This window comes from Phyllostomus discolor, chromosome 5 (genome assembly GCF_004126475.2).
Source record: "Phyllostomus discolor isolate MPI-MPIP mPhyDis1 chromosome 5, mPhyDis1.pri.v3, whole genome shotgun sequence".
NCBI lineage: Eukaryota > Metazoa > Chordata > Mammalia > Chiroptera > Phyllostomidae > Phyllostomus > Phyllostomus discolor.
In genome coordinates, this window is record NC_040907.2 from 29,686,671 (window position 1) to 29,713,257 (window position 26,587).

General features: G+C 55.5%; 1 protein-coding gene across 18 annotated transcripts in view; it reads left to right on the forward strand.

Annotated features, from left to right (window-relative positions):
- PTPRF (protein tyrosine phosphatase receptor type F) overlaps window positions 1-18,533 on the forward strand; it is an 82,273-nt gene extending 63,740 nt beyond the window's left edge. For 8 of the 18 annotated variants that reach the window (XM_036025893.1, XM_036025895.1, XM_036025899.1 and 5 more), the window contains 20 exons: window positions 11-589; window positions 1,239-1,336; window positions 1,507-1,760; window positions 1,849-1,942; window positions 2,212-2,430; window positions 2,768-2,928; window positions 5,477-5,592; window positions 9,313-9,345; window positions 10,177-10,274; window positions 12,825-12,948; window positions 13,116-13,291; window positions 13,976-14,095; window positions 14,305-14,459; window positions 14,546-14,831; window positions 14,917-15,095; window positions 15,295-15,421; window positions 15,649-15,774; window positions 16,012-16,166; window positions 16,270-16,405; window positions 16,805-18,533. In XM_036025893.1, the coding sequence (XP_035881786.1) occupies window positions 11-589; window positions 1,239-1,336; window positions 1,507-1,760; window positions 1,849-1,942; window positions 2,212-2,430; window positions 2,768-2,928; window positions 5,477-5,592; window positions 9,313-9,345; window positions 10,177-10,274; window positions 12,825-12,948; window positions 13,116-13,291; window positions 13,976-14,095; window positions 14,305-14,459; window positions 14,546-14,831; window positions 14,917-15,095; window positions 15,295-15,421; window positions 15,649-15,774; window positions 16,012-16,166; window positions 16,270-16,405; window positions 16,805-16,873 (3,305 nt within the window). In that variant the 3' untranslated portion in view covers window positions 16,874-18,533. The remainder of the gene's footprint in view (window positions 1-10; window positions 590-1,238; window positions 1,337-1,506; window positions 1,761-1,848; window positions 1,943-2,211; window positions 2,431-2,767; window positions 2,929-5,476; window positions 5,593-9,312; window positions 9,346-10,176; window positions 10,275-12,824; window positions 12,949-13,115; window positions 13,292-13,975; window positions 14,096-14,304; window positions 14,460-14,545; window positions 14,832-14,916; window positions 15,096-15,294; window positions 15,422-15,648; window positions 15,775-16,011; window positions 16,167-16,269; window positions 16,406-16,804) is intronic. The other 10 variants (XM_036025903.1, XM_036025904.1, XM_028512059.2 and 7 more) reach the window with 3 other exon arrangements.
- Window positions 18,534-26,587: the final 8,054 nt, after the last annotated feature.

The following is a 26,587-nucleotide window of genomic DNA, read 5'->3' on the forward strand; positions in this document are numbered from 1 at the left end:
GGTTGTTCAGTCCCAGGCCGGCCCACCATGATGGTCAGCGCCACCGCCATGAACACCGCCCTGCTCCAGTGGCACCCCCCCAAGGAGCTGCCCGGCGAGCTGCTGGGCTACCGGCTGCAGTACCACCGGGCCGACGAGGCGAGGCCCAACACCATAGATTTTGGCAAGGATGATCAGCACTTTACCGTCACCGGCCTGCACAAGGGGGCCACCTACATCTTCCGGCTTGCCGCCAAAAACCGGGCCGGCCTAGGAGAGGAGTTCAGGAAGGAGATCACGACCCCAGAGGGGGTGCCCAGCGGCTTCCCACAAAACCTGAAGGTGGTGGGGCTGACTACCTCCACCGCGGAGCTGACTTGGGACCCCCCAGTGCTGGCGGAGCGCAACGGGCGCATCACCAACTACACCGTGGCCTACCGCGACATCAACAGCCAGCAGGAGCTGCGGGACACCACTGCCGACACCCGCCTGACTCTCTCCGGCCTCAAGCCGGACACCACTTATGACATCAAGGTCCGCGCGTGGACCAGCAAAGGCGCTGGCCCGCTCAGCCCCAGCATCCAGTCCCGGACCATGCCCGTGGATCAAGGTGTGTGCCGCGGCCACGTGGCTGCACCCGGGGAACTGCTGCTCCCACTGACTTCTGGCCACTGATCCACCAGCCTCTGCTCTGTGACCCTCGGTCTCTCGTGACCATGACCACTAACCTCTAGTGAATGGGTGCCACGTTCTCAGTGTGTGGCCGCCTGACCTCTGCTGTCTTGACCTACTGACCTCTGCTGTGTGACTTTCTGATCTCTTGTGACCTTGACCCACTGAGCTTTTTGACTGTATCACCATTCTTGGGTATGTGACACTGATCTCTTGGGGCCACAACCCACCAGCCTCTTACTGAGCGTGCTCCACTGCTCTGGTGCTTGGCCATGTGCGTCTCACGGCCAGGCCCACTCACCTGTGGCCGCTCCGCCCAGGCGCCTGTGAGCCCCAGCTTTAAAGCACGCACTTGTGGCGGTCATGGGTGCTGTGGCATCTGCTGGCTGTGTCCTCACCGTGCAGAAGAGCTGGGGCTGGGAGCTGAACTGTGTGATTTGAAGCCGGCTGGGAGTGGGGTGCCCAGTTCTCTGCAGCCACTCCTGACCCCGGCACCCCAACAAGTGTCTCTCTTCCTAGTGGGGAGCCTTTCAGGCCCGCTCACCCACCCACACAGCCAGCACTGACTCCCTCCTTATGTTCCACAGTGTTTGCCAAAAACTTCCGTGTGGCAGCTGCAATGAAGACGTCTGTGCTGCTTAGCTGGGAGGTTCCGGACTCCTACAAGTCGGCTGTGCCCTTCAAGGTAGGTGATGGCCACAGCCAGCCCAGCCCTCGTGCGGGACTGCCGCAGCCATGTCCCATTGTGTGCATTTGTGACTCGGGGTCCCAGTCAGGCGTGCGTGTGTGAGCTCTGCCCCGAGGGCTCACGATAGGGCACCTCACCCAATGTGCCGTCCACCCCTCTCCCCGCAGATCTTGTACAACGGGCAGAGTGTGGAGGTGGATGGGCACTCCATGCGGAAGCTGATCGCGGACCTGCAGCCGGACACACAGTACTCGTTCGTGCTGATGAACCGGGGCAGCAGCGCCGGGGGCCTGCAGCACCTCGTGTCCATCCGCACGGCCCCCGACCTCCTGCCCCACCAGCCGAGGCCCGCCTCTGCCTACATGGAGGATGGCCGCTTCACCCTTTCCATGCCCCACGTGCAGGACCCCTCGCTCATCAGGTGGGCAGGCGAGGCCATGGGGGGTAGGGCAGGGCTAGCGACACGAGCTCAGGCAGTGACAGTTCTGTCTCCTTTTCTGCCCACCCAGGTGGTTCTACATCGTGGTGGTGCCCATTGACCGCGTGGGCGGGAGCATGCTGACGCCGCGGTGGAGCACGCCAGAGGAGCTGGAGCTGGACGAGGTGCAGGGACGGGCCGGGGCAGCGCTTACGACAGCCCCATGGCAGTGGCTGGCTGTAGCCCCCAGGGCTCCCCTAAACTGGAATCACTCTGGCCACTTTTATTGGCAGCCAGGCCAGTCCTAGAGGAGGGGGACTCCCTGGGAGGGTTTGCTGAGGATCCCTGGGATGGGAAAAAATAGAGACTCTCTGAGGGTCTGGAAAACTGCGAGTTCTGTGGACTTGAACATGTGCTCTAGGGCCCAGTGTGACCCTGTGCTCTGCTCTGTCAGCTCCTGGAGGCCATTGAGCAGGGCGGCAGGGAGCAGCGCCGGCGCCGGCGGCAGACAGAGCGGCTGAAGCCTTACGTGGCCGCTCAGGTGGACGTGCTCCCCGAAACCTTCACCCTGGGGGACAAGAAGAGCTACCGGGGCTTCTACAACCGGCCCCTGTCTCCGGACCTGAGCTACCAGTGCTTTGTGCTCGCCTCCCTGAAGGAATCCGTAGACCAGGTCTGCCTGAGCCCCCTGGGCCCTCAGCACCCCGAGACCCCAGGCCTGCCCCAAGACCAGGCCAGGCTCCAGCACCCTGAGATCCCAGGCCTGGGGCAGCCCCAGAGGCCCTGGGTCTACCCAAGGGATCTCAAGACACCAGCCCCTAGGAACGAGAAAGTCAGGCATAAGCTGTCCTAGGGACGACCCTCTCAGCTGATCCGGCTGTTGGGTGTGGGAGACCAGTCCCAGCCAGCCAGCCAGCGCAGCCCAGCCCCGAGTCGGTTCTCTGGGTTGGGAGGGCACAGGGGGTGGGGGGAACGCTCACGCTGAGCTCACTGCCCGTGCCGATCCTCAGCCACAGAAGCGCTATGCCGCCAGCCCCTACTCCGATGAGATTGTGGTCCAGGTGGTGCCAGCGCAGCAGCAGGAGGAGCCTGAGATGCTGTGGGTGACAGGCCCTGTCCTGGCGGTCATCCTCATCATCCTCATTGTCATCGCCATCCTCCTGTTCAAGAGGTGAGCGCTGTGCTCAGGACTCCAGGGGGCAGCCACCTGCCTCTGGGCTCTCATCCAGGCCCGGAGCAGCCATGCCGGCCTGCACCCCCGGCTCGGGCTCAGTGGGGAGCCAGGAAGAGCAGAAACTGTGTGTGTGCACATGGGTGTGTTGCCTGCGTGTCATAGGAAGCCTCGGCCTCACAGAGGGCTGGCTCCCGTGCATCCGTGGGCGTGTCTGTCCGTTGGTCTCTGTTTTGGTGGCTGTGAGTATGTCTGTCTCTCAGCTTCAAGACACTGCCCTCTCCTGGTCTCCTACCTTCAGCACCTCCTGTGCTGCCGCTCTGAGATGACTCCTCAGCCTGGGAGGCCCAGGCCCACGTGCCCATGGGCCCACAGATGTTTACTTGGCAGGCGTTTATTGAGTGCTCGCTGTGACCTCAGCGTTCTCAGCTATCCTGTACTCAGTGCATCTTGAACCTTCTCCCAAACCCTCCTCCCATCCCCCCAATTACCAGCCAAACCCGGGTGTCGCCCTCCACCCTCCTCTTCCTCTGGCTCCACTGCCTTCTGTGATTCCTCTCCTGAATGCCTACGGGTCTGTCCCTCCTCCTGTCCCGGTGGGCTCCCCACGAGGTGATGCACGAGCAGGCAGCTGGGGACACAGCACACCTCAGTCTTTTCTCTCTCAGGTAGTTGCAGCCACCTGCTCTCAGAGTCTCCTCTTTCTATCCATTAACCTTGCAGCCTGAAAGCTGTTACCAGAGACTTAACTGTGTCACCTCAGTTTGAATGTCTTTAGTGGCTCCCGCGATCAACCCTGACCTCTGTCACCTGACAGTCAAACACCTCTCTAGTCTGGCCCCTGCCACCACTCCTGACATTGTCACAATGGACTAATGCAGTTGCCCTGCCAGTTCCAACTGCTTCCCCCTCCACTTTGCAGCTGTCCTGCTCCTCGCCCATCTGGCAACTGCCGTCTCATCCTTCAAGGCTCCCCTCCAGGCCTGTGAGGCTCTTGTGGGCCCCCACCTCTTCTCCACACTGGCCCCATCTGGCCCAGCCTCATTGGGCATGTCGCTGGGCCTGCATTTCCAGTGCCCAGCACGAGGCTGAGCCCACAAGACATATCGGTGAACGATTGTGAGCGCGTGTTGGGCAGTGTGTCTGAACATGTCCCCACATATGCGATCATATGCTCTGTACCCCTTCTCTCCCCTGTCCCTCCTCCCTGACACGGACCCAGTGCCTCCTTCCTACGGAGTCGGCTCCTTCCTTCCTTCCAGGGTGCATAGGAAGGATGGGCCGTCCTGGTCCAGGGCACGGAGACCTGTGGGAGGGGACCCGAGAATCGTTCCCCTCACCCACTCATCCTCCTTTCCACTCCCATCTGGGTCTTGGTGTCCATCAGGAGAGGCAGCCCCCTCCCTGTGCGTGCCAAGTAGGTGCCGTTCACAGGCCCCACGGTGTCCCCCGTGTCACGAGAGGCCCTGAGTTCTCGGCAGAAACAGTGACCATTCTTTCTTCTGTCCTTGCCTATCTCTCGGGACCTAGTAAACAAGAAAGGTAGGAGTCATTCCTTCTCTCTTCACACGCCTCCCCTGTCACTTCTTACCCCTCTGCACATTTCGGGCCCAGCAGGGAGGGGCGGTGCTTTGACTGGAAGCCTCCTGGCCTGTGGCTGTCCCATCAGCTCAGCAGGCCCTGGGGCAGGCTCTGACCCTCTCTCCACTAGCACCCTGCACAAGGAATGCCCTTTCTCCAGGGCGCAGGCATAGCACCGACTTCCGATGCCCCCCTGCGTGCGCAGACTGGCTCCGAGCTCCCTGGAGCCTTCACCAGGCTCCCTGTTCTGAGTCACCTGAGTGCTACAGGAGACAGAGTCTTGCATGTGTGCAGAGAGCGCTGCCTGTAGGGCAGTGGGGAAGTGTGTGCACTACGCACTCGTGCAAACTCACACAGGTCTTCTCTCCCTCGCGTGCCCACCCCCCCCACCCCCGCATAACCATCTCTGCTGAGCAGCAGCAGCCCCTGGGTGCTTGTCAGCAGCTAGAGCCATAGTCTGTCTCTGATCCTGTCCTTGTATTCAGGGGAGCTGAGGCCATCAAGGGAGGACTCTGCCTGGCTAGGGTGACGCTTTCCCTGCCCTGTCCCTGCTGCCCTGGGCATCTACCCTAATACCAAGAGTCAGACAGCTGGGGCCTGATGCTCTGTGATGTTTGTGTATCTTACGTGTCATTTGCATGTTTATTCCTGGTGGCTCCTGCTGTCTCAGCTGTGACTGCCTTGGGGCCAGTAGCCACTGCCCAGCAGTGACCTGCCCTCTGTCGGAAGGAGCCACCAGCCTCCGCCTCCCCTTCTCCCTTGCTGTACCTCTCTCTGTCTTCTCCCCACCCCCACCCTGTGTTCTCCACGTCGAGGCTGCTCTGCCCCTGGCTCCCCTGCGCTCAGTGACCCTAGGAGGGGCTGGGGCTGGGGCAGTGTGGGGGACAGAGCCGTGGACGCCACATTGTGCATCTCTGCCCTCTGCCTGGACCTTGGGTTCTGACTGAATGCCCTTCTGCCTCTTCAGGAAAAGGACCCACTCCCCATCCTCCAAGGACGAGCAGTCGATTGGGCTGAAGGACTCTTTGCTGGCCCACTCCTCCGACCCCGTGGAGATGCGGAGACTCAACTACCAGACCCCAGGTAAGGCAGCTCCTCCAGCCTGCCTGCCCCAGCCCCTGCCTGCAGGTCCCCGGGGTCTCCGCCGAGGGACCCTCGCCTCACGCCCTGTTCCTGTTCCTCCTTTTCGCCTTTCTCCCTGTATCATCCACTTGGTTGCAGTGACTGGGGAGCCCCAGATCCAATAGCTGGACCAGCGCTCTGGGCTCTGGGGCCCAGGAGCCCGTCAGGGGAGGCCAGGCAGCTTAGGCCCTGCCTTGTCTTTGGTCTGTCCGAACATAGGCCAAGGAGCCTCACACAGCCCACACCCCCACCATGCACCGGCACTCGGCCCCTCCATGTGAAAGAGAAATGTGTTGGTAGGAAGTGCCACATTGGACACTTGTGGGACCCATCCTGGCAGCTGGCCCCAGCTTTCCCATGAGAGCATGGGGGCCCTGCACAGGGCCTGGTGCCTCCTTTTCCTTTCCCAGCCGCTCTCACAAGACCCTCTGGTTGTTCCTTCTACCCAGAGTGCCGCTCCCTCCCTGAGCCCCAGCAGACACGGCTCAGACCTCTTCCTGGGTGATACCTCCCAGGCCGCCCCAGCCCCCACACAGGCCTGGGGCGGTCTCCCCTCAGCTCCCAGAACCCCTCTGCTTCCTCTGTCACAACACCTCCCACCCTGGGCTGGCAGTGCCTCAATGACAGTCCGAGCTCCAAGCCGAGGGCTGTGTCTCATTCGTCCGTCACCTCTGGTCTTGTGCACACGGCAGGGTCTAGCTGGGTGCCTGTGACATGGACACACGACAGCAGCATGAAGGAGTGCGCTGACATGCACATGGGCTCGTGTGTGTAGGAGCTCCTTTTTCCTGCGTGTCAGATCACCCCAAAACTCAATGGCTGAAAACAACAGTGATTATGTATTACCCCTCGCAGTGTTTGTGAGTCAGGAAGGCAGACAGGAGCACAGCAGCCCGCACGGCTTGTCTCTGCTCCAGGGCCTCCGGGCCCTCAGCCGGGAGACGTGAAGTCTGGGGGCTGGAATCATTGAAAGCAGGGGTCAGCAGACAATGGCCCGTGGCCAACCACCTGTTTTTGCAGATAAGGTTTTATTGGAACACAGCCATGCCCATTCATTTATATATTGTCCATGGCTGCTGTCCCACTGCTAAGGCAGAGTTAAGTAGATGTGGTAGATTCATTACATCCGCAAAGCCAAAAATATTTGTTGTGTGGCCTTTCATAGAAAAGTTTGCTGATCCCTGAATCCTGAAGACTCATTCATTCACGTGTCTGGTGGTTGATGCTAGAGTCCGCCCCATGCCCACCTGGGTTTGTCCGCTGTCACAGCCACATGAAGCCTCTTCCTGTGGCCTGGGCTCCCTGAGGACGTGGAGACTGAGTTCTGAGGGCACATGTCCTGCGAGAGCAGACCAGGCAGACCCAGCACGCTGCTGCAACCTGGGTATCTGTGAGGCACCAAAGCTCCAGGATGCTGGGGTCCCGGAGGGCTGGGAAACCTTCTCTGAGAGGGATGCCAAGCCACACGGGCATTAACCACCCACAGGGGTGGGAGGAAGCTCTTGTCGGTGGAACTAGCGCGCACAGGCGCAGCTCAGACGCGCTGAGTGTTCTGCCACAGTGGGGCTGGGGCTGTGGAGAGCCCGGAGATGAGGCTGCAGAGTTAGGAGGAGGTCCAGTCACAGCGGAACCTGAGCAGCAGGCTCAGGGGTTTGGGCTTCCCCTTGAGGAGACCAGGGAGGCATGAAAGGTTTTCACCAGGGGAGTGTGAGGGTCGGAATTGTGCTTTAAAAATATCTCTCCGTCTGCTGTGTGGGAGACAGGTCGAAGGGGGAGACGTTGGGGTGGGAGCCTGTTTAGAAGGCCACCGAGTGAGTGGAAGGTGGGAGGTGGCAGTGGGGAGGAGGGAAAGGCGGGCTTGGAGCAGCAGGAAGGAGGCAGGGCAGTGGGGACTGGGCTGGACTGCACGTGGGGTGAAGCCAGGGGCCACACAAGGATGGCTCCTCCTTGCTGGCCAGTAGTGGGGTGGGAGCAGGGGTTCTGGGTGGCAGTTGAGTCTGTGAGTCTGGACCTTTGCCCTGACATCCTGGCCAAAACCACAGGCGTGGGAGGTGCCGAGGAGTATGCAGCGGTCAAAGGAGAGTAGATGAGCGACCCAGGAGAAGAGGGGGCGGAGAGAGCACCAGGGAAGGAGGTGAAACGCTGAGGGAGGATGGGTGACGTGTAGCCTAGGAGGTTACAGTGTCCCGGGAAGCCAGGGTGGGGAGGGCTGTGTGGGAGGGATTTGGTGATGTATAGCGGCTGGAGACCCAGGGGGCGGGGGACCATTGGCTTGGGCAGTAGGCACTTGGAAAGAGCATGGCAGCCGAGCCTGAGGGCAGAAGCGTTTCAGTGCCTTGAGGAGCAGTGAACAGGGAAGGAACAAGTGGAGAAACCCTTTCAGAGGCCAAGTGCGAAGGCCAGGAGGGGCAGGAACAGGGCAAGGGAGGAGAGGGGTAAGAAATCCAAAAAGGATTTTTCTTCTTTGCCACATGGCATTGTTCACGGTCATTGGTCATTTGAGTGAGCATCTGAGACTCGGGGTTCAAGCCCTGGGTGTGGGGTATGAGTTAGCCTGGGAAAGGTGTGTTAGGGGTGCCTTTGAGCTCCGGGCCAGGAGGGAATGGGATGCAGGTGAGGTGGTGTAAGGGGACACATTGCTGGAGTTCTCGGCGCTAGGCCTGTTTCCTCTGGGATAAGAGGGAAGGGGTTAGAGCAGGGTCGTGAGAGAGGTCACGGCCTGGGAATGTGCATGCCCGGGAGGATTGCTGAGCAGCCTCAGCGCCCAGGGGACAGATCCTGAGTTCCGGTGACTGCCGGAGCCCGAGGGAAGGAGGAGGGAAGGAAAGGAGGTCCGCAGCGGTGTTCAAGGCCAAGGGCAGGGGCCCAGGGGCCAGAAGGACAGGAGCCTGTGGCCCAGGTCAGGGAGTGGGGAGAGGCATGGTGAGCATCACCAAAAACCTGGAGATCAAGGAACTGAGGCTGCTGGTGGGGAGAGGTGCCCTTGTGGACACGGGCAGTGGTGAGTGAACCAGGGACCCTAGAAGAACAAGGGACACGGGGGGGAGGGTCATCAGAGGGATAGATGGTGATGGGGAAAAAACACAATAAAACAAGGGACAGTGGTGGGGGCAGTGGGGATGGCAGCACTCTCCACGGCTCAGGGTCTCCGCAGGTTTTTTTCTCTTATCGTTTGGTTTTTATTCTGAAAAATTTTCGACCGCACAGAAAAGCTGCAGGAGCGATCCGTCATCGTCTGCGTGTTCGCGGGCAGACTGACCCTTTCGTTTCTTGCCACACAGGCCTCATTTCTCTATACAAAAGCATAGTTCGCTTTTGCCAATTCATCTGAAAATAGCTAAGGTTTAATTTTGGTACCTCAGGGGACAAGGGTTGGTTTGGACCAAGAATGTAGTTATAAAAAGAGGCCTCCCGGGCCCCTGGGAGCTGGGAGTGCCCAGCTGTGGGTGGGAAAGTGGTCTGTGCCCCTCGAGAGGCAGGAGGAGGCCTGTGCTGGGGCTTGGCTCGGTGCCCCTGCCCCTCCCTCCTCCTGCCCGCCCCTCCCCAGCCCGCTCGGCCCCTTCCCCACCTGCCCCCCCCCCCCCCCCGGTTTTTTCCACTATGATGTAACCAGAGAAGGTTAACGGGATTTCTTCTCTTGCCCTGCTATTTTTTGTTTTGTTTTGTTGTTTTCCCCTGCAGGTTCCAGTGTCCCCAGTTGCCCGAATATCTCAAGTTAGTTTTCCAAGTTCCCGTGTTCGGGGCCTCCTCTGGCTTCTGTGTCTGTTTCCTCCACTTTTTCTCGCCCCCATCACCACCCTTCTCCTCTGATTCTCTCCTCCCCTCTCTTCCTTCCCCCTTCCTGCTGCCCCATCTTTCCCCTTCTCCGTCCTCCCCCTCTCCTACTTGCTTCCTCCAGCTTTGTTCCCCTCTCACTGGCCCTGGCCCAGTCTCTCCACCTCTCTGGCCTCCAGCCTCAGTCCGACACCTTTCTGGGTGCCTCTTCTGTCTCCTGGTCTCCCTGTCTCCACGTCACCCCCCTGCCTCTGCTTCTGTCTCCAAGTCCTTCCCTGTCACTCTGCTACGTCTCTGTACTTCGTGTTCACTCCATCCATGTGCTCGATGCTGGGACGGTGATGTTGTGGAGTCTCCCACGGTGACTGGCACCAGTGAGGGGCAGGAGGGCTGTCCACAGGCAGGCCCCCCGGGGTGGGGGCACAGGCTGAAGAAGCCCAGAGCCCCATCCCGTCAGCTGCCCCCACCTGGGCTCCAGCCCCAGACTGGGAGGGGCCAAGCCCACCAGGTGGGGCCCTGGTGCCCCCACTCAGCGCCGCGTCCCACCGACATGCTCACACGTGCTCACGGCACACCCCCTCCCTGTCCTCTCCCCTCTCCAGCCATTGTGTGCTCCGCCATCCCTGTCGCGCCGCATGTGCTGCTGTCTCCATGCCACCAGTGCCACGTGCTCCATGGCCACACATGTTCACATGTGCACATACGTGCGTTGGGGCTGTCTCCACCGCCTCACTCAGGCTTCATGCTAACTCACCCTGTGTGTGCCCCCAGGTATGCGAGACCACCCGCCCATCCCCATCACTGACCTAGCGGACAACATTGAGCGCCTCAAAGCCAACGATGGCCTCAAGTTCTCCCAGGAGTATGAGGTGAGACGCCCCCACCCCCAGCCAGGTGCATGGCCCAGGCCTAACCCCATGCCTGCGTCTGTCCTGTCTCGAGCCCCAGCTGTGGGTCAGGGGCTTCTCCAGAGCGCACATCGGAGGGGTCGGCAGTGGCAAGTTGGCAACTCAGCCCCTCGGGTGCCAGGCCTGGCCGAGGCCCTCCCAGTAGCTTGGGCCTGGACACTCAGACACCTGCCCAGGTGTTCACCAAGGCAGGCAGAAGGTCACACGCACGCACACATCCACACATGTGTCAGTAACAAGGGCTGGCGTTTATCAGGAGCTCACTATGAGCCAGCACCAGGTTAAGCACTTCGCACACCTCGCCGCATTCCATCCTCTCCACAGCCCTGTGCGGTGGGCATTGGGATCCTCCCGTCCTAGAGATGAGGAGGCTGGGGCTCAGAGAGGGGAGGGGCTTGCCCAGGGTCAAACAGCAGACGAGCAGCGGAGCCAGGATTCGCACCCAGGCCTGCCTGACACCGAGCCCTGCCTGCGCCCTGCACCGGCATGTGCTCACGTGTTGTCAGAGCCGCACGGATCACAGAGATGGGGAGTCGGGGAACTTGGGTCAGGCTGCAGAAACCCTCCCGTGCAGGGCCCTCCGCACACGGGCTTCACTCGGACCTTGACTCCTCCCTGCTGGGAACTCAGACTTCAGACCACTGTTCCCTGGGCCCCGGGTCTGAGGGCCTCCCAGTTGCCCAGCTGGGAGGCGCTTTGCCAGTGAAGGCGGTAACAAGGGGAGCCCTGCCTCCTCTGAGGGGTCCAGAGGGAGCCGTGGCCCTGCTTCAGGCACAGGCCTCACGTGGGACTCACCCTCGATCCGTGAGGGGTCGGGGGCGAGGGAACGACTGGCTCAGCCCAGCTGGGAGTTTGCTCCTCTCTGGTCAGATGTCCAGGCCGTGCGTGTGGTTCCCTGGGCACCGAGGCTGCCCTTCCAAACGGGCTGTGGGCAGGCAGGTTCCAAGGCTGTGGGCCGGGTTTCTGCAGAGGATGCGGAGCTTGGCAGGCAGGTTGATGAACAAGTCTGCCACGAGGAAAGCGTGCCGCCTCTCCCCGCAGAGCACCCACCAGGCCCTGCATTGCGTAAGGCCCTGCTTCGAGCGTAACAATTCCAGTGAGTTGGGCTCCCTGCCTTCAGTCCGTCAGCTGGCCGGGAAGGCCTTCCGTGGCCTTCAGCCCGTGCACACTCAGTGCGGCGCCCCACGCCTGCCTTTCCTCCCAGTGAGGCTCTGTGCTGCCTGCCCAGGCCCAGGGTTCCCCCGTCCACCTCGGCCCACTTTTTTCCTCCAGCCTGGGCTTTCCTTATAAGAGCTTCCTCCTCCAGGAAGTCTTCTCTGGCTGCCCTGGCCTGCCGTGGGCTTTCCCTCCGCTAGGATCCCATAGTTCTGTTACCTTCAATGGTCAGTCAGTCACTCATCACTCATTGTCAAGCACCTGCCATCCACCACCTCTGTGCTGGGGATAAGGAGACAGATGGCCTCGGGGAGCTCAGTCCTCAGAGAAGGGAGTGCAGACAGATAATCAACATGGAGTAGAACAATGTGCCTTAGCAGTGAAGGTGACAGATGTGCAGAGAAGGTAGGCTGGGGGGCGGGGCGCGCTGGACGGGCTCACGGAGGCAGTGCACGCCGTCCCACGGAGAGCAGCGGGCTGGCGCCAGGGCATGGAGGACGTCGTGTGCTGTGCTGAGAACTGGATTGAATCCATCTGTAAAAGGAAGATAATAATAGAACCTGCTTCATAGGAGGTTTAGGCGAGGGAATCCATGCAAAGTGCTTAGAGCAGTGCCAAGCATGCAGTAAGTTCTCACTAAGATTGAGCTGTTATTATTGTCGTTGGAGGTGAGGCAACGAGGAGCCGTGGAAGTCACTAAGCAGGAAATTGGCCATTAGATCTACGTTGTGTAAGGATTGTTTGTTGTGTAAAGAGGCTGCTGACTGTTTGGACTGGAGGCTACAAGCTGGGTTCTGGGCAGCTCCAGCACACGGATGCGAGGTCCTGCGACAGGGTGAGGTCACCCTGGAAAGGTTGTAGAGGTCGAAGAGGTCCCGGAATGAACCCTGGAGGAGCACTGTGCCCTGCCTACTGAGTGGGCGGGTGGAAGGGGAGGAGTCAGAAGAGAACCAGCCAGAGAGGTAGGAGGAGAACCAGACAAGGCCGTGTATGGGTGTCCAGGGCCCTAGGCAGTGGTAGGCACGGCACAGCGGGCTGCCATTGCTTCCTCTTGTTCTGCGCTCATTTCGTTACTTGGGTGCAGGGCCTGAGGGACTTCTGCCTGCCCTCAGCTCACTCCCAGTCACTGCAGGCAAGGGGATTTGGTGCCATAGCCAGAAGTGGTGTGGCAGCCCTGGAACCTCATGGCTGGGGGAACCAGAGCTCACTCCACTGGAGCCTCGGACTAGAGGGGCTGGCCGTGGCCCAGGAGCGAAGACAGGATGCGGGCGCCACCCGGAAGGCTAGGTCTCCCTTGGGGGCAGGAAGCAGACCTCCGTGCTCACCCTCTCCACTTGCCTCCTCTGTTCTCTGTAGTCCATTGACCCTGGACAGCAGTTCACGTGGGAGAATTCAAACCTGGAGGTAAACAAGCCCAAGAACCGCTACGCAAATGTCATTGCCTACGACCACTCTCGTGTCATCCTTACCTCCATCGATGGTGAGCCAAGGGCGGGCCCCCTCCCATCCCCTGCTCTCCTCCTGGCCGGCCGGGGTGACAGTGCACCCTATGGAAGAGGCCCTCGAGTCCTAGGGGTGCACCGAGGCGTGGTGGGTGGGGACGGGGGCCTTGGAATAACGCTCTCCCATGTCCCTTTCCACCCACAGGTGTCCCGGGCAGCGACTACATCAACGCCAACTACATCGACGGCTACCGCAAGCAGAACGCCTACATCGCCACGCAGGGCCCACTGCCCGAAACCATGGGCGACTTCTGGCGGATGGTGTGGGAGCAGCGCACAGCCACTGTGGTCATGATGACGCGGCTGGAGGAGAAGTCCCGGGTAGGACTGTGCGGTGCTCTGCCAGGGGGTTCGGTGGGAAACACTCGGCCACCACGTGACTCCGGGCACCTTGTGCTGCCCCTGGGGAGAGAAGTTCCGCAAGGGACTCGCCAAGTGCTGTTTTCCTGGGGTATTATCATCACGGTCCCCAGACACTGGTGGGTTCCTAGGATGTTAATATGTTGCACCAGATGCCGCCTTTTCTGGGAATGTTGACGTGTTCCCCAGTTGCTGGCGTGTTCCCGGAATGTTGACATGTTCCCCAGATGCCAGAGTGTTCCTGGGGCACTAACACATCTCCTCAGTTAATTAGTGGGAAGAGCTGCTGTTATCTGCTTTTGCACTGCGAATTGTTGACTGGAACGTAAAATTTACAGAGCTTGAAAATGGCACATAAACGTTATGGGTAAATTTGGCAGAAAATGTGCCTGGTGCGATCTGGTCATGAATAAATAAATTTCAATTACGGCCCTGAGTCCCCCAGCTAGGGCCGGGGTGGCAACGTCATGTGAGAACCTGATGCGGTTTGGTGAGGGGACGGCAGGGTGGAGCTGAGAGTCCAGGGCACCTAGTGTCCTGGCAGGCTAGACTGCCCTCCCTGCCTCTGCCCCCAGGCCCCTGTCCCTCTGAACCTTTGGGCACTTCTAAACATCCTTGCATCCTGCCCTGCGTGTCACTTTGCAGGTGAAGTGTGACCAGTACTGGCCAGTCCGTGGCACCGAAACCTACGGACTCATTCAGGTGACGCTGCTGGACACAGTGGAGCTGGCCACCTACACTGTGCGCACCTTTGCGCTCCACAAGGTATGGCCTGCAGTGCCGGTCGCCCGCGCGGGCCCCATAAGGACAGTAGTTGGAGTGTGGCATGCTGGGCAGGGGCAAGCAGGAACTGGGGTCGGAGACTAGGGACTTGGAGGTGTGGGGTGCACTGCGATGGCCAGCCCGGGTCGCTGTGCCTGAGCCTATGGCAGGCAGTCTCCCGGTCACACCGTCTCTCCCCACATTCTCCCCAGAGTGGCTCCAGCGAGAAGCGGGAGCTCCGTCAGTTCCAGTTCATGGCCTGGCCAGACCATGGAGTCCCTGAGTACCCGACCCCCATCCTGGCCTTCCTGCGGCGGGTCAAGGCCTGCAACCCACTAGATGCGGGGCCCATGGTGGTCCACTGCAGGTGAGGGGCTACAGCACCAGCGCAGGGGTGGGGCGGGAGGTGGGAGGCAGGGGGACCTCTGCCCCAAGCCGAGCCGTGTCCTGCAGCGCGGGCGTGGGCCGCACGGGCTGCTTCATTGTGATTGACGCCATGCTGGAGCGCATGAAGCATGAGAAGACGGTGGACATCTACGGCCATGTGACGTGCATGCGGTCCCAGCGCAACTACATGGTGCAGACGGAGGACCAGTACGTGTTCATCCACGAGGCGCTGCTGGAGGCCGCCACATGCGGACACACGGAGGTGCCTGCCCGCAACCTCTATGCCCACATCCAGAAGCTGGGCCAAGTGCCTCCTGGGGAGAGCGTGACTGCCATGGAGCTCGAGTTCAAGGTGGGCCGAGGGGTGGGCCTGGACTGGGTCGTGGGGATGAGACCCCCCGGGAAGCCAGGCCCAATCGGTGCCTCCCTTTCCCTAGTTGCTGGCCAGCTCCAAGGCCCACACGTCCCGCTTCATCAGCGCCAACCTGCCCTGCAACAAGTTCAAGAACCGCCTGGTGAACATCATGCCCTATGAGTTGACCCGTGTGTGTCTGCAGCCCATCCGGGGTGTGGAGGGCTCCGACTACATCAACGCCAGCTTCCTGGACGGCTACAGGTCAGCATGCTTGTGTCTGCCCACCATACCCCGTGGACACCTAGGCCTGTGGCTGGCTGGCTGGGGGCACAACAGAGTAGGGCTTGCCCAGACTTCCTGGAGGAGGGTGACCTGAGTGGGGTCCCAAGGAACTAGGCAGTCTTGGGGAGGACCCTGGGAGCACAGCACCGCCAGCATGTCCAGTTTATGTCCACCCCAGACAGCAAAAGGCCTACATAGCCACGCAAGGGCCTCTGGCAGAGAGCACCGAGGACTTTTGGCGCATGCTCTGGGAGCACAACTCCACCATCATCGTCATGCTGACCAGGCTTCGGGAGATGGGCAGGGTGAGCCCACCCCCCCACCCAGGGCCCCCCTTACACCTGGCAGTACACCAGCCTCCCCCTTGCTCTTGTCTCCTTTCATAACCCAGCCTCCCATCAGCATAGCCTCTGACCACCCCCCTCCATTATCGCCACCTGAGGGGTCCTGTCCCAGAACCCTCTGATACCTAGAAACGGCCCCCTCCCCCTCCCTCCCACCTGATCATGGGGGCCGGGCCCTCTGTCCACAGGAGAAATGCCACCAGTACTGGCCAGCAGAACGCTCTGCTCGCTACCAGTACTTTGTCGTTGACCCAATGGCCGAGTACAACATGCCACAGTATATCCTGCGTGAATTCAAGGTCACGGACGCCCGGGTGAGTTTGGACAGGGGGAACGTGTGTATTTGCAAAACAGCATGTCTTAACTGCCTGAGCACGTGTGGGGTGGGGGCTGCCTGCATGGTACCCTAGCTCCAGCTGCAGGAGTCTGAGGCTCCAGTGAGAAGAGGCTGGGGGCCAACTCCCAGGGTGCTTACCTGTGTCATTGTCCTACTCTCCTGGCCTTGTGGGGCCGCAGCCTGAGGGACCAAACTCATTTCCTGTCTCTCCCAGGACGGGCAGTCGAGGACAATCCGGCAGTTCCAGTTCACAGACTGGCCAGAGCAGGGCGTGCCCAAGACGGGGGAGGGCTTCATTGACTTCATTGGGCAGGTGCACAAGACCAAGGAGCAGTTTGGACAGGATGGACCCATCACGGTGCACTGCAGGTGGGGCCTGCTGCCAGAGGGCGGGGCGGGGGCAGGGGCAGGAGCAGGGGCGGCCTGCAGGCCTGGTAGACAGGACCCCTGACCTCATGCTGTCCCCGAGCAGTGCTGGCGTGGGCCGCACCGGGGTGTTCATCACTCTGAGCATCGTCTTGGAGCGGATGCGCTACGAGGGCGTGGTGGACATGTTCCAGACGGTGAAGACCCTGCGCACCCAGCGCCCAGCCATGGTGCAGACGGAGGTACGTGGGCTGGCGCATGGGCACACACCACCGACACTGACCATGGCCAGCTCTGCCCGGGGCTCTGGGGCTGGATGGGCGGGGCGGGGGCCTCCTTCAGCAGCTCTGCACCGAGCACTAGTGATGTGCCCGGCTGCCCCTGGGGTTGGATGTAGGGGTCCTCACAGGGGAGCGTCAGGTGAATGTGGGCAGTGGGAAGGGGAGTGAGATGGGCTTTCACAGGTCCTTTAGGGCTCTCTGGACATAGCCTGGGGCAGATGTCGGCCTAGCACCTGCTCCTGGCCAGCAGAGGCTAAGTCCGTGGCATGTCAGCTGCAGTGTGAGTGCCCTCAGCAGCGCGTTGGGGTACCTGCTGGCCCTGTCCATGCCGACCATCCGGCTATGTCCCTGTCCCGGCAGGACCAGTACCAGCTGTGCTACCGTGCAGCCCTGGAGTACCTCGGCAGCTTTGATCACTATGCAACGTAACTACCGCAGCCTCTCCTTCGCCGCCCCTGCCTGGGGGCTCCGGAGGGGACCCAGCTCTTCTGAGCCATACCGACCATCATCTAGCCCTTCTGCACGGATGCCATTGGTGGCAGAGCACAGCCCACCGGGATCACAGCGTTTCAGGAACATTGCCACACCAAACAGAGAGCCCAGAAACCCCCGGCGAGGGGGTGGGCCGGCAGGCAGCCCGTCTCTACCCTCCAGGCCTGCCCGGAGCCTGCTGGAACTCTCTGTTCCGCTGCCGCGTTTCTCATGCTTCTTCTCACGGGGTGGGGATGGGGCAGGGCCTCCTTTTATACATTCAGTGGAGTAGACGAAGGGATTCCAGCCTCTTCCCTCTGACTTTTCCTTTTGCAAATTCCTAGCTGCAGAATGGGCTGCTGTTGGGGCTGGGGTGTCATCTCCTTTCTTTCTTGAGTTCACTTGGATCCTTTTTTTTTTTTTATAACTTTTATTGCTGAAGGATGAACATGCCTTTTTTACTCGTGTGGAGCTGGGGCCACAGCCTGAGCGGGGGTCTCACTGATCCACCGCTTTCCAGGCCTTTCAGACAAGATCCTGTTTCAGCCAAATGCAGGGAACAACTTTTTTTTTTTAGTTTTGTTTTGTTTTCCTTAAGAGCCTTATTTCAGGCGCCACAGGCAGTGGTGGGCGGGGAAGAGATAGGAAACACTCAGCCCCAGTCATCTGTTCCAGTGTGTGTGTAAGTCACAGCCCAGAACCGTGGACGTGTCTGGGGGAGCCTGGCGAGGCGTTCTCATCACCATCGTGTTTGCAAAGGTTAAAAAAAGCAACAACAAAAAAAAACAACAAACAATCTAAAAAAATCAAAAAAAAGAGAAAAAGATAAAAAAAGAGAGAGAGAGAGAGAGAGTGTCATTTCCTGGCCTCTGCTTCAAACCCCTGAGAGGGGAGGTGGCTCCCTTTGCCTGGGGCTCCCGGGGAGCTGCCAGGCTGACCTCTGGACCTGCGGAGGCTGGCTTTTGTCCCCAGCATTTTGGTGTGGCGGTGTGGTGTGGTGTTGGTAGGTTGGGGGTCTGGCCACGCGGCCAAGGCAGTTGGCACAGGTCAGGGTGTGTGCCACACCCTGCACACCTCAGGGCCAAGCAGGGGCACGGCTGGCCCTTCAGGTCCGGGCCAGTGGGCCGGGTAGCACATGTCTGTACTCAGAGAAGGGGCCAGAGGATCTTCCTCCCTGGTTTGCAGCTATTTTCCAAGCCCAAGAGAATTGCTCTTTTCCACTCCTTCAAGATGCCCTCATAAACCAATGTGGCAAGACTACTGGAATTCTTTTAATGGTACTATAATCAATCCTTATAATCTTGGCTTGCTGAGGGGCAGGGAGAGGGCCTCTTCCTCTGGGCAGCACTATCTAGGTAGGTAAGTGGGGGCGGGGAAGGGTGCATAGCTGTTTTAGCCAAGGGACATGGAGCAGACGTCCCAAGATCTAGCTAGGCTCGGTCAAGATCAACAATCCAGGGTTGGTAATGTTGGATGAAACATTCATTTTTACCTTGTGGATGCTAGTGCTGTAGAGTTCACTGTTGTACACAGTCTGTTTTCTATTTGTTAAGAAAACTACAGCATCATTGCATACTTCTTGATGGTAATAAATTTGAATAATCAGATTTCTTATAAACTGGGCCTCTGTCTCAGCTCTTTCCGGAACCAGAGTCTGGCCTCTGTAAGTCAGTACCTAAGGGTAGGTGCTGGCGACTGCCTGCTCCTAAGGAGCCAGGGGCGTGTCGTGAGTATTTGTGACGAGGTGGGCTCTTGGCACGGTGCTCGCTTTCAGAGAGGAGCAGTTACAAACCCTGAAGACTGAGCCACCGGTGCTTGTACCGAGCTCCCCCATGCGATCAGCTCCCTGGACTGGGAGCGGGCGTACCCTTGGTAGAGAGTCATGGTGAAGGAGCCTACCACAGGGGTGCTGTGGGTGCACTGAGACAGCACCTGACCCTGTGGTAGGGTCAGGGAAGGCTTCTTGGAGCAGGTGACATAAGCTGGCCTGTTGAGTGTTTCCTGAGGTAAGTAGTGATTCACTTTATTTTTTTTCCACCCCAAGTCAAATAATCTTCCATCACCATTTATCCCCACTTTGCCCTATCTTATCTCCCCCCACCCTCCTTTCCCTATCTTATCTCCCCCACCCTCCTTCCCCTCCCTCTGATAATCACCTTACTGTTCTCTGTGTCAGTCTTTTTTTTTTTTTTTAGCTTAATCCCTTCACCTTTTTTTTCCCACCAAGCCCCTTCCCTCTGGACAGCTGTCAGTCCGTCCTCTGTATCTGAGTCTGTTCCTGTTTTGTTTGTTATTTTATTGTGTTCATTAGAATGCACGTATAAGTGAAATCATTCAATATTTATCTTTCCTTGCTCATCTTGTTTAGTACCCAGTCAGGGGAAGACAAGTGATCTCACGGCAAAGTACAGGGTGGGTCCTATTATGCTCCTTTGTAGATGAGAAAATTAGGTCTCATCCACTCATTCAACACATACTTAATGAGCATTTGCTACATACTAGTCACATTAGCGTACTGAGCAAAGACTTCTGCCCTCATGGTATTTACACTCTCGTCAGATGAAACAGGATGCCTGCAAAAAATAAGGAGTTTGTTTGGAAGTGGAGGTGCAGGGATTAGGGGCTTGATTGTTAGGGTGGTCAGAGAAAGACTCATTGAAAAGATGGGATTTGAGGGAAGATTTGAGGTGGTGAGGGATTTTTGCCTAAACATCTTCAGAACGAGCTTGCCGCCAGCAGGAACAGCTAGAGCAGAGGTCCTGCCCGGGACAGAAGGTGCCTGAAGTGTTGCGGCTGGTGGTGGTGCTGCAAGCAGAGGGAGAGAGGGTCGTGGGGGATGAGGTCAGAGAGCCAATGGGCCAGCTCCAAGGACCTGGGGAGGGCTGTGGCGGAAGTCCAGGCGTGGTGAGCCCTGGCTGGGTGGCTCAGTCGGTTAAAGCATCCGGTACACCAAGGTTGTGGGTTCAATCTCCATTCAGGGCACATACAAGGATCAATCAATTAAAGCATAAATAAGTGGAACAATAAATTGATGTTTCCCTTCTCTCCCTTTTCTCTCTAAAATCAATAAAAAACTTAAAATGAAAGAAATATAACAAAACATTACCACTTCCCTCTGGGTAGTGGAGATGTAGGATTAAAAAAAGAAAGAAAAATCCAGTCCTGAGCACTGTTTGATGTTCAGTGTCACTTGTGAGGCAAAAGGTCGTTGGTTCAATTCCCAGTCAGGGCACATGTCTGAGTTGTGGGTTTGGTCCCGAATTGGGGTGCATGCAAGAGATGATATTTCTCTTGCGTATTGATGTTTCTCTCTCTTTCTCCCTACCTTCTCCTCCCTCCCTCTCTCTATATATATGTGTGTATACACACTCACATATTTTCAGAAAGAAAGAAGGAAGTGTGGTGAACAGTAGCTAGATACTGGTTATAAGTTAGAGGTAAAACTAAGGATTTCCTTACAGAGTGGATGGCGAGAACGAGGAGTCAAGGTTGACCTCATGGTTCTGGCCTGAGCAGCTGGAAGGATGAGGCCGACCGTGAGAGCTGAGCAACCTGAGCAACCTACTCAAGGTACCCAGTGGGAGGGTGGTGGAGTTGCTGTCGCTGCTAGGTCTGCCTGACTACAGGGCTCATTCCGCACTGCAGGTGCCTCTCCGTGGAAACGGAGTCAGATGCATTGAAAAAAAACATTTGGAAGGAAATACACCAAAAGTTGTGAGGTTAGGTGATTTTTTAAATTTTAGAGATAGAAACATTGATTTGTTACCCCACTTATTTGTGCATTCACTGGCTACTTCTTGTATGTGCCCTGACCAGGGGATCGAACCAGCAGCCCTGGCATATTGGGACGACACTCTAACCAACTGAACTACCTGGCCATGGCCAGTTGGGTGATTTCTTTCTACGTAATTTTCCAAGTGTTCTGTAAAGAATTAATATCATTTAGCCCTGGCTGGTGTGGTTTAGTGGATTGAGCCCCGACCTGCAAACCAAAGGGTTGTTGATTCAGTTCTCAGTCAGGGCACATGCCTGGGTTGTGAGCCAGGTCCCCAGTAGGGGGCGCATGAGAGGCAACCACACATGGATGTTTCCCTCTCCTTCTCTTTCCTTCTCTAAAAATAAGTAAATAAAATCTTTTTTTTTAAAGAATAGCACTTAGAAAAAGGATTAATAGCACTTTAATTTCTTTTTTAAAAGATTTTATTTATTTATTTTTAGAGAGGGAAGGGGAGGGGGAGAGAGAGAGAGAGAAACCTTCAATGTGCGGTTGCTGGGGGTTCTGGCCTGCAACCCAGGAATGTACCCTGGCTGGGAATCGAACCTGGGACACTTTTTTCCCAGCCCACGCTCAATCCACTGAGCTACGCCAGCCAGAGCGCACTTTAATTTCTAGAAATACAAACTTTTAAAATTACAATATTTTTATTTTTTATTTTTAGAGAGAAGGGAAGGGAGAGAAACATCAATGTGTGGTTGCCTCTCACACGTCCCCATCTGGGGACCTGGCCAATAACCCAGGCATGTGCCCTGACTGGGAATCGAACCAGAGACCCTTTGGTTCACAGTCTGGCACTCAATCCACTGAACCACACCAGCCAGGGCTAAAATTATACAATCTTTTTATAAACAACAAAAATCTTGCAAACAGGAAAGAAGTTGTAAAATATTAAAGTCCTTATTCTCACCCTGTCCCCCAGCTCCCTGGAGGGAGTCACAATTTAGTCTATATCAGCCCTGGCTGGCATAGCTCAGTGGATTGAGCGCAGGCTGCGAACCAAAGTGTCACAGGTTCCATTCCCAGTCAGGGTATATGCCTGAGTTGCAGGCCATGACCCCCAGCAACCACACATTGGTGTTTAAAAAGTTTTAAAAAAAAACAATTTAGTCTATATCTATCTGGGCATTTTCTATAAATATACAAACATGTTTATAAATTTTGTTTTTTTAAGATTTTATTTATTTTTAGAGAGGAGAAGGAAATGAGAAAGGGAGAGAAATATTGATGTGCCAGAGATACATAGATCGGTTGCCTCTCACACACCCCCAACCGGGGACGTGGCCTGCAGCCCAGGCATGTACCGGGAATCGAACCAGCAACCTTTTGGTTTGCAGGCTGGCACTCAATCCACTGAGCCACACCAGTCAGGGCTGTAAACTTTATTTTTCCTACGAGAATCATGTTACTCATATCTTCCTGCAAATTGTCCTTTTCACTCAAGTGTATTGTGAATTTCCACATCAGTGCCTCATTTTGTAAGCCACTACATACTCTTCTGTTATAGATGTGCCATCATTTTAAAAAATGGTTATCAATATAACGTTTTTGTTTCCGAAGTGGACGTACACGATAAAATAGATCAAAATAATTTGGTCTTGAAGGATACACAATCCCTGCTCCCCAACTCTAGTCTCATCCCCTGGAGCCTCTGACTTTATTTCGGGTGGTGAGCATCACATCCTCAGTAGGTGGCCTCTCCGTTGACAGTACCCGGTGACTCTGCAGTAAAGTGCTGGGTTTAATTAAATTATATGGTCTCCCACCTGTACCTCCTGATTTTGTTAGATACAGTATTTTAATTCTTCCGGAGCTCCCCCATGACTTTAAGTCATATATTTAAACATCTATTTATCACCCGGGGCAGTATCTATTGATTACCCTCTATGAAGAATGAGGAAATTAGTTTGCTTTCCCTGATCCCCTTCCTCCCTCCTCCAGCTACTTTTTTTTTATTATTATCTCACATTGTCAAGTGTATAATACTTTCTATTCTATTTCTGTAATTAAGTCTTTCATTCTAAAAATTGAAAATCAATAAACAGCATTTAATTGCATGTTTATGAAAAAATCTTTCAAGCATTATTTTCAAATAAGTCTTCCGATTTTTCCTCCATGCCCCTCACTGCTGGATCGCACTCAGCGGCCGCGTTTCTGGTGCAGCCTGTTTGTTAGTCTTCCCCTTGCCTTTGGTGACGTGCCCCTCGTGAAATGTTTTCACTTAAGATTATAAAGTTTCTGATTCTCGTAGGTCTTAAAATCTCTTTTAGACTTACTCTCAGTTTTAATTTTGCCATATGTGCTTAAAGATTTCCCCAGAAACTGCTAAAGATACCGTGTCGGGTTCTCCATGAACCTGCTGCTGGAGGAGGAAGGCTGGACTGCAACTGCTGAGGCCTCGCTGGTGGGTCTCGTTATCAGATTCCCCTGGTGTTTGCCACGTCGCCCACTCTGATTTCTTTACCTGAAGCCTCTGAAATTAAAACTTGTCCAGCCCTCTCTGGGAGAACGATCCTTGACTAGACATCTTGGGCTGTGGTTTTGTTAGCTCTGTTTTCTTTGTCAATCTGATTCCATTGCTTACTATCTTTTTAAAGATATATAGATATTTATTTACTTACTTTCAGAGAGAGGGGAAGGGAGGGAGAAGGAGAGGGAAAGAAACATCGATGTGTGAGGAAAACATCGATCAGTTGCCTCTCGCACGCCCCCCCACCCAGGGACCTGGCCCGCAACCCAGGCCTGTGTCCTGACTGGGAACCAACAGTTGACCCTTCAGTTCCCAGTCCAGTGCTCAGTCCACTGAGCCACACCAGTCAGTGCCATTGCTTACTCTCTTTTGGAATTCTTATTTTAAAAAATATTTTAGTGTATGGTTCATATGAATATCTAAATCCCCCCCCCACAAAATTACTTTAGATCACCCTCTTCTTCTTTAACTGATTTGTAATGCCTCCTTTAAAGGAAAATCACATACGAAGTTTTAAGCACAGAGGTTACTTCTGGGCCTCAAGTCTGTTTCATTCATCTGTCTGTCTTGTCCAGGCCAGAACCACTCATGTAATGTTTGTGGTTTTGTTCTATGACCTGACACAGCTAGTCCTCCCATCATTACCTTTGTAGGTTTTTAAAATTAATTAGTGCTAGTGCCCGGCGTTCTGCCAAATGGACATTAGTTGAACTTTGGAAAGTTCCCCTCCCTCAATTTGGGTTACAGGTGTCAGTGTTCCTTGAAAAAGTAAACAATGACATATCTGAAGAGTGTGTGTCAGATGAAGGAAAGCCGGCTGGAGTCTGAAGGAAGCCTTGGGACCCAAGTAAGCCGCTGGGAGGGAGGAGACGCTGCCTGATGAGTGCAGCCACCCGGGTTCCAGAAGGACAGCGCAGTGTCACGAGGAAGCTGGGTGCGGCCTCTCAGCATCCACAGTGATGACAGTCTGGAACTTGAAACTCAGCATACTCTTCTATGACACTCGACCTACCTCTTCTCGAACCCTTAATTCCAGCCTTATGTAAATTTTAAAACTTATTTATCGATTTTGGAGAGAAGAGAGAGAGATCGATTTGTTATTTCACTGAGTTATGCATGCATTGGTTGATTCGTGTATGTGCCCTGGCTGGAGATCGAACCTTCGACCTTGCCTATGCGGACAATGCTTTTACCAGCTGAACTACCCAGCCAGGGCCCCAGCCTTATTTAAATACTTGCCTTTTCTTAAGCACACTATGCCAAACATTTGTAAAAAGTAAAGGGTAACATCCCTAATCGATAGAGCTTCTTTCAAATCAACAAGAACAAAAGTGAATATCGTAATAGAAAAGTAGGCATGGACACAAATAGGCAATTTACAAAAGATACACAAGTTTTGTGAAACTATGGAAGATACAGAGCCTTACTATTTTTCTTTTGTTTATTTTTCTCTTTCCTTTTTAAAATTTGTCTTCTTTTTTGTTGTGTTTTGTTTCTACAGAGCCTCGCCATTAGTTGAAGAAATGCACACTGAAATAAAAGATCAGGGCCTGTTGTTTAACAAATTGACAATAGTTATGTGTCAGTATTGGCGGGGGCGGGGGGACCGGGCAGTCGCACTGCTTGTGGGGGTCTACGCTGGTTCTAACTTACTACAGGAGCAATTCCAGTATCTATCAAAAGCCTTAAATTATGCTTTACCTTTGACCCAGTGATATACATTCAGGAATTTATATACAGGAAACAAGCAAATACTTTTTAAATCTATGGGCAAAAACTCACGGCGATATCATTCATAATACTGAAAATTTGGAAACAACCCAAAATACATATACGCATCAGCTGGGAGCATTTTAGAAGCAGAATCCCAGTCCCAGCCCCAGACCTACTGAAACAGAATTTGTATTTTGAGAGTTCCTTAGTGCATTTGTATGAGCATTAAAATTAGAGAATCTCTGGCAGTGTATACACCAAACGTCAGCAGTGATTTTTCCCGGTAGTGATGCTCCCTATTTTAAATGCGTTTTCTGGTTTGCTACCACTGACATTCACTTTTTTCGCAAGAATGTGTCAGTGGTGAGGAAGTACGCCATGCTGTGGTTGTATGAGCCTGGCATCCTTCCTGGTGCCCCTCATCCAAAACCAAGTCCTTTGGGAATCCTGCCTTAGCCCCTCCTCCCCCACACCCAGCCAGACGGCCTCACATTAAACTGTAGTGCTGGTCCAGTAACCATAGCAGTGTGCTGAAATTGTTATTCTTCTTCTTTCTTCTGCTCTTCACATACTAAAATAGGGGGCGGTGCGGGGGGTGGGGGTGGAATGCCAAAGAAATCCTCCAGGCCTCAGTGCAGAAATGAAATGCAAATTGACATGATAATTGTGGTTTGATTCATCTGTCTCCTCTGCTGGACTGGGAACTTCTCGAAGCCAAGAGCCATGTCTCACTTGCCTCCCAGCCTAGTCTGGCCCAAAGTAGCGACTAGATAAATGTTTGCTAAATGGACCAGAGAAGAGGTGTTTGACCTGGCCCTAAGGCAAGAAATAATCTGATGGTAAGAGGGCCCATAGCTGGGGCTGGCTGAGCCCTTTCTCTGGCCCCCCAGTCTCCACTCCCAGCTCCTCTCAGGAGGCCCCACATTTTCCTTCCATCCTGAGTATACATCCTAGTAAGCTGTGAGAGGGGCTTCCCGTCCCCCTGCCACCTCACCTAAGAAGGGACTTGCATCCACACCAAACCTCCCCCTGGAGCTGCTTTTCTTCCCATCCCCCACCCCAATGGTAGGAATGGCTCCGATGCAGATTTACCAACGACAATATTTTTTTAAAAGATTTTATTTATTTATTTTTAGAAAGGGAAGGGAGGGAGAGAGAGAGAGAAACATCAATGTGCGGTTGCTGGGGGTTCTGGCCTGCAACCCAGGAATGTACCCTGGCTGGGAATCGAACCTGGGACACTTTTTTCCCAGCCCACGCTCAATCCACTGAGCTATGCCAGCCAGGACGACAATATTTTTTAAATAAATAAAGGTCACCCAGAACCTGGACTGAGCTTGGACCGGTGGGGGGGGGGGTTGGCCCCAGAACTGGGGTGCTCTTCAATCTCCTCCCAAAGATCTGTGTCCCAGATTCCTTTCCAGCGGTGACCCTTTGTAGCCTCCTCTCTGGCACATTTTCAGGGCACTCTTCAGTCACTCCTGTCTGAGCTCCCGCCATGCTATAGTAACACTGTTAGCATTACTGTGCACTTGGATGTGACATGCACTTTACCTGCATTGCTGAAACTTAATCCCTGCAACAGCCCTGAATAGAAGCTTGTATGATTATCTCCTTTTACAGCTAAAGACTGAGACTCAAAGAGGTCAAGCAACTCACATTATGTCGCATGGCTAGGAAGGGTACAGAATCTAGATTTGAACCTGGATCTGTG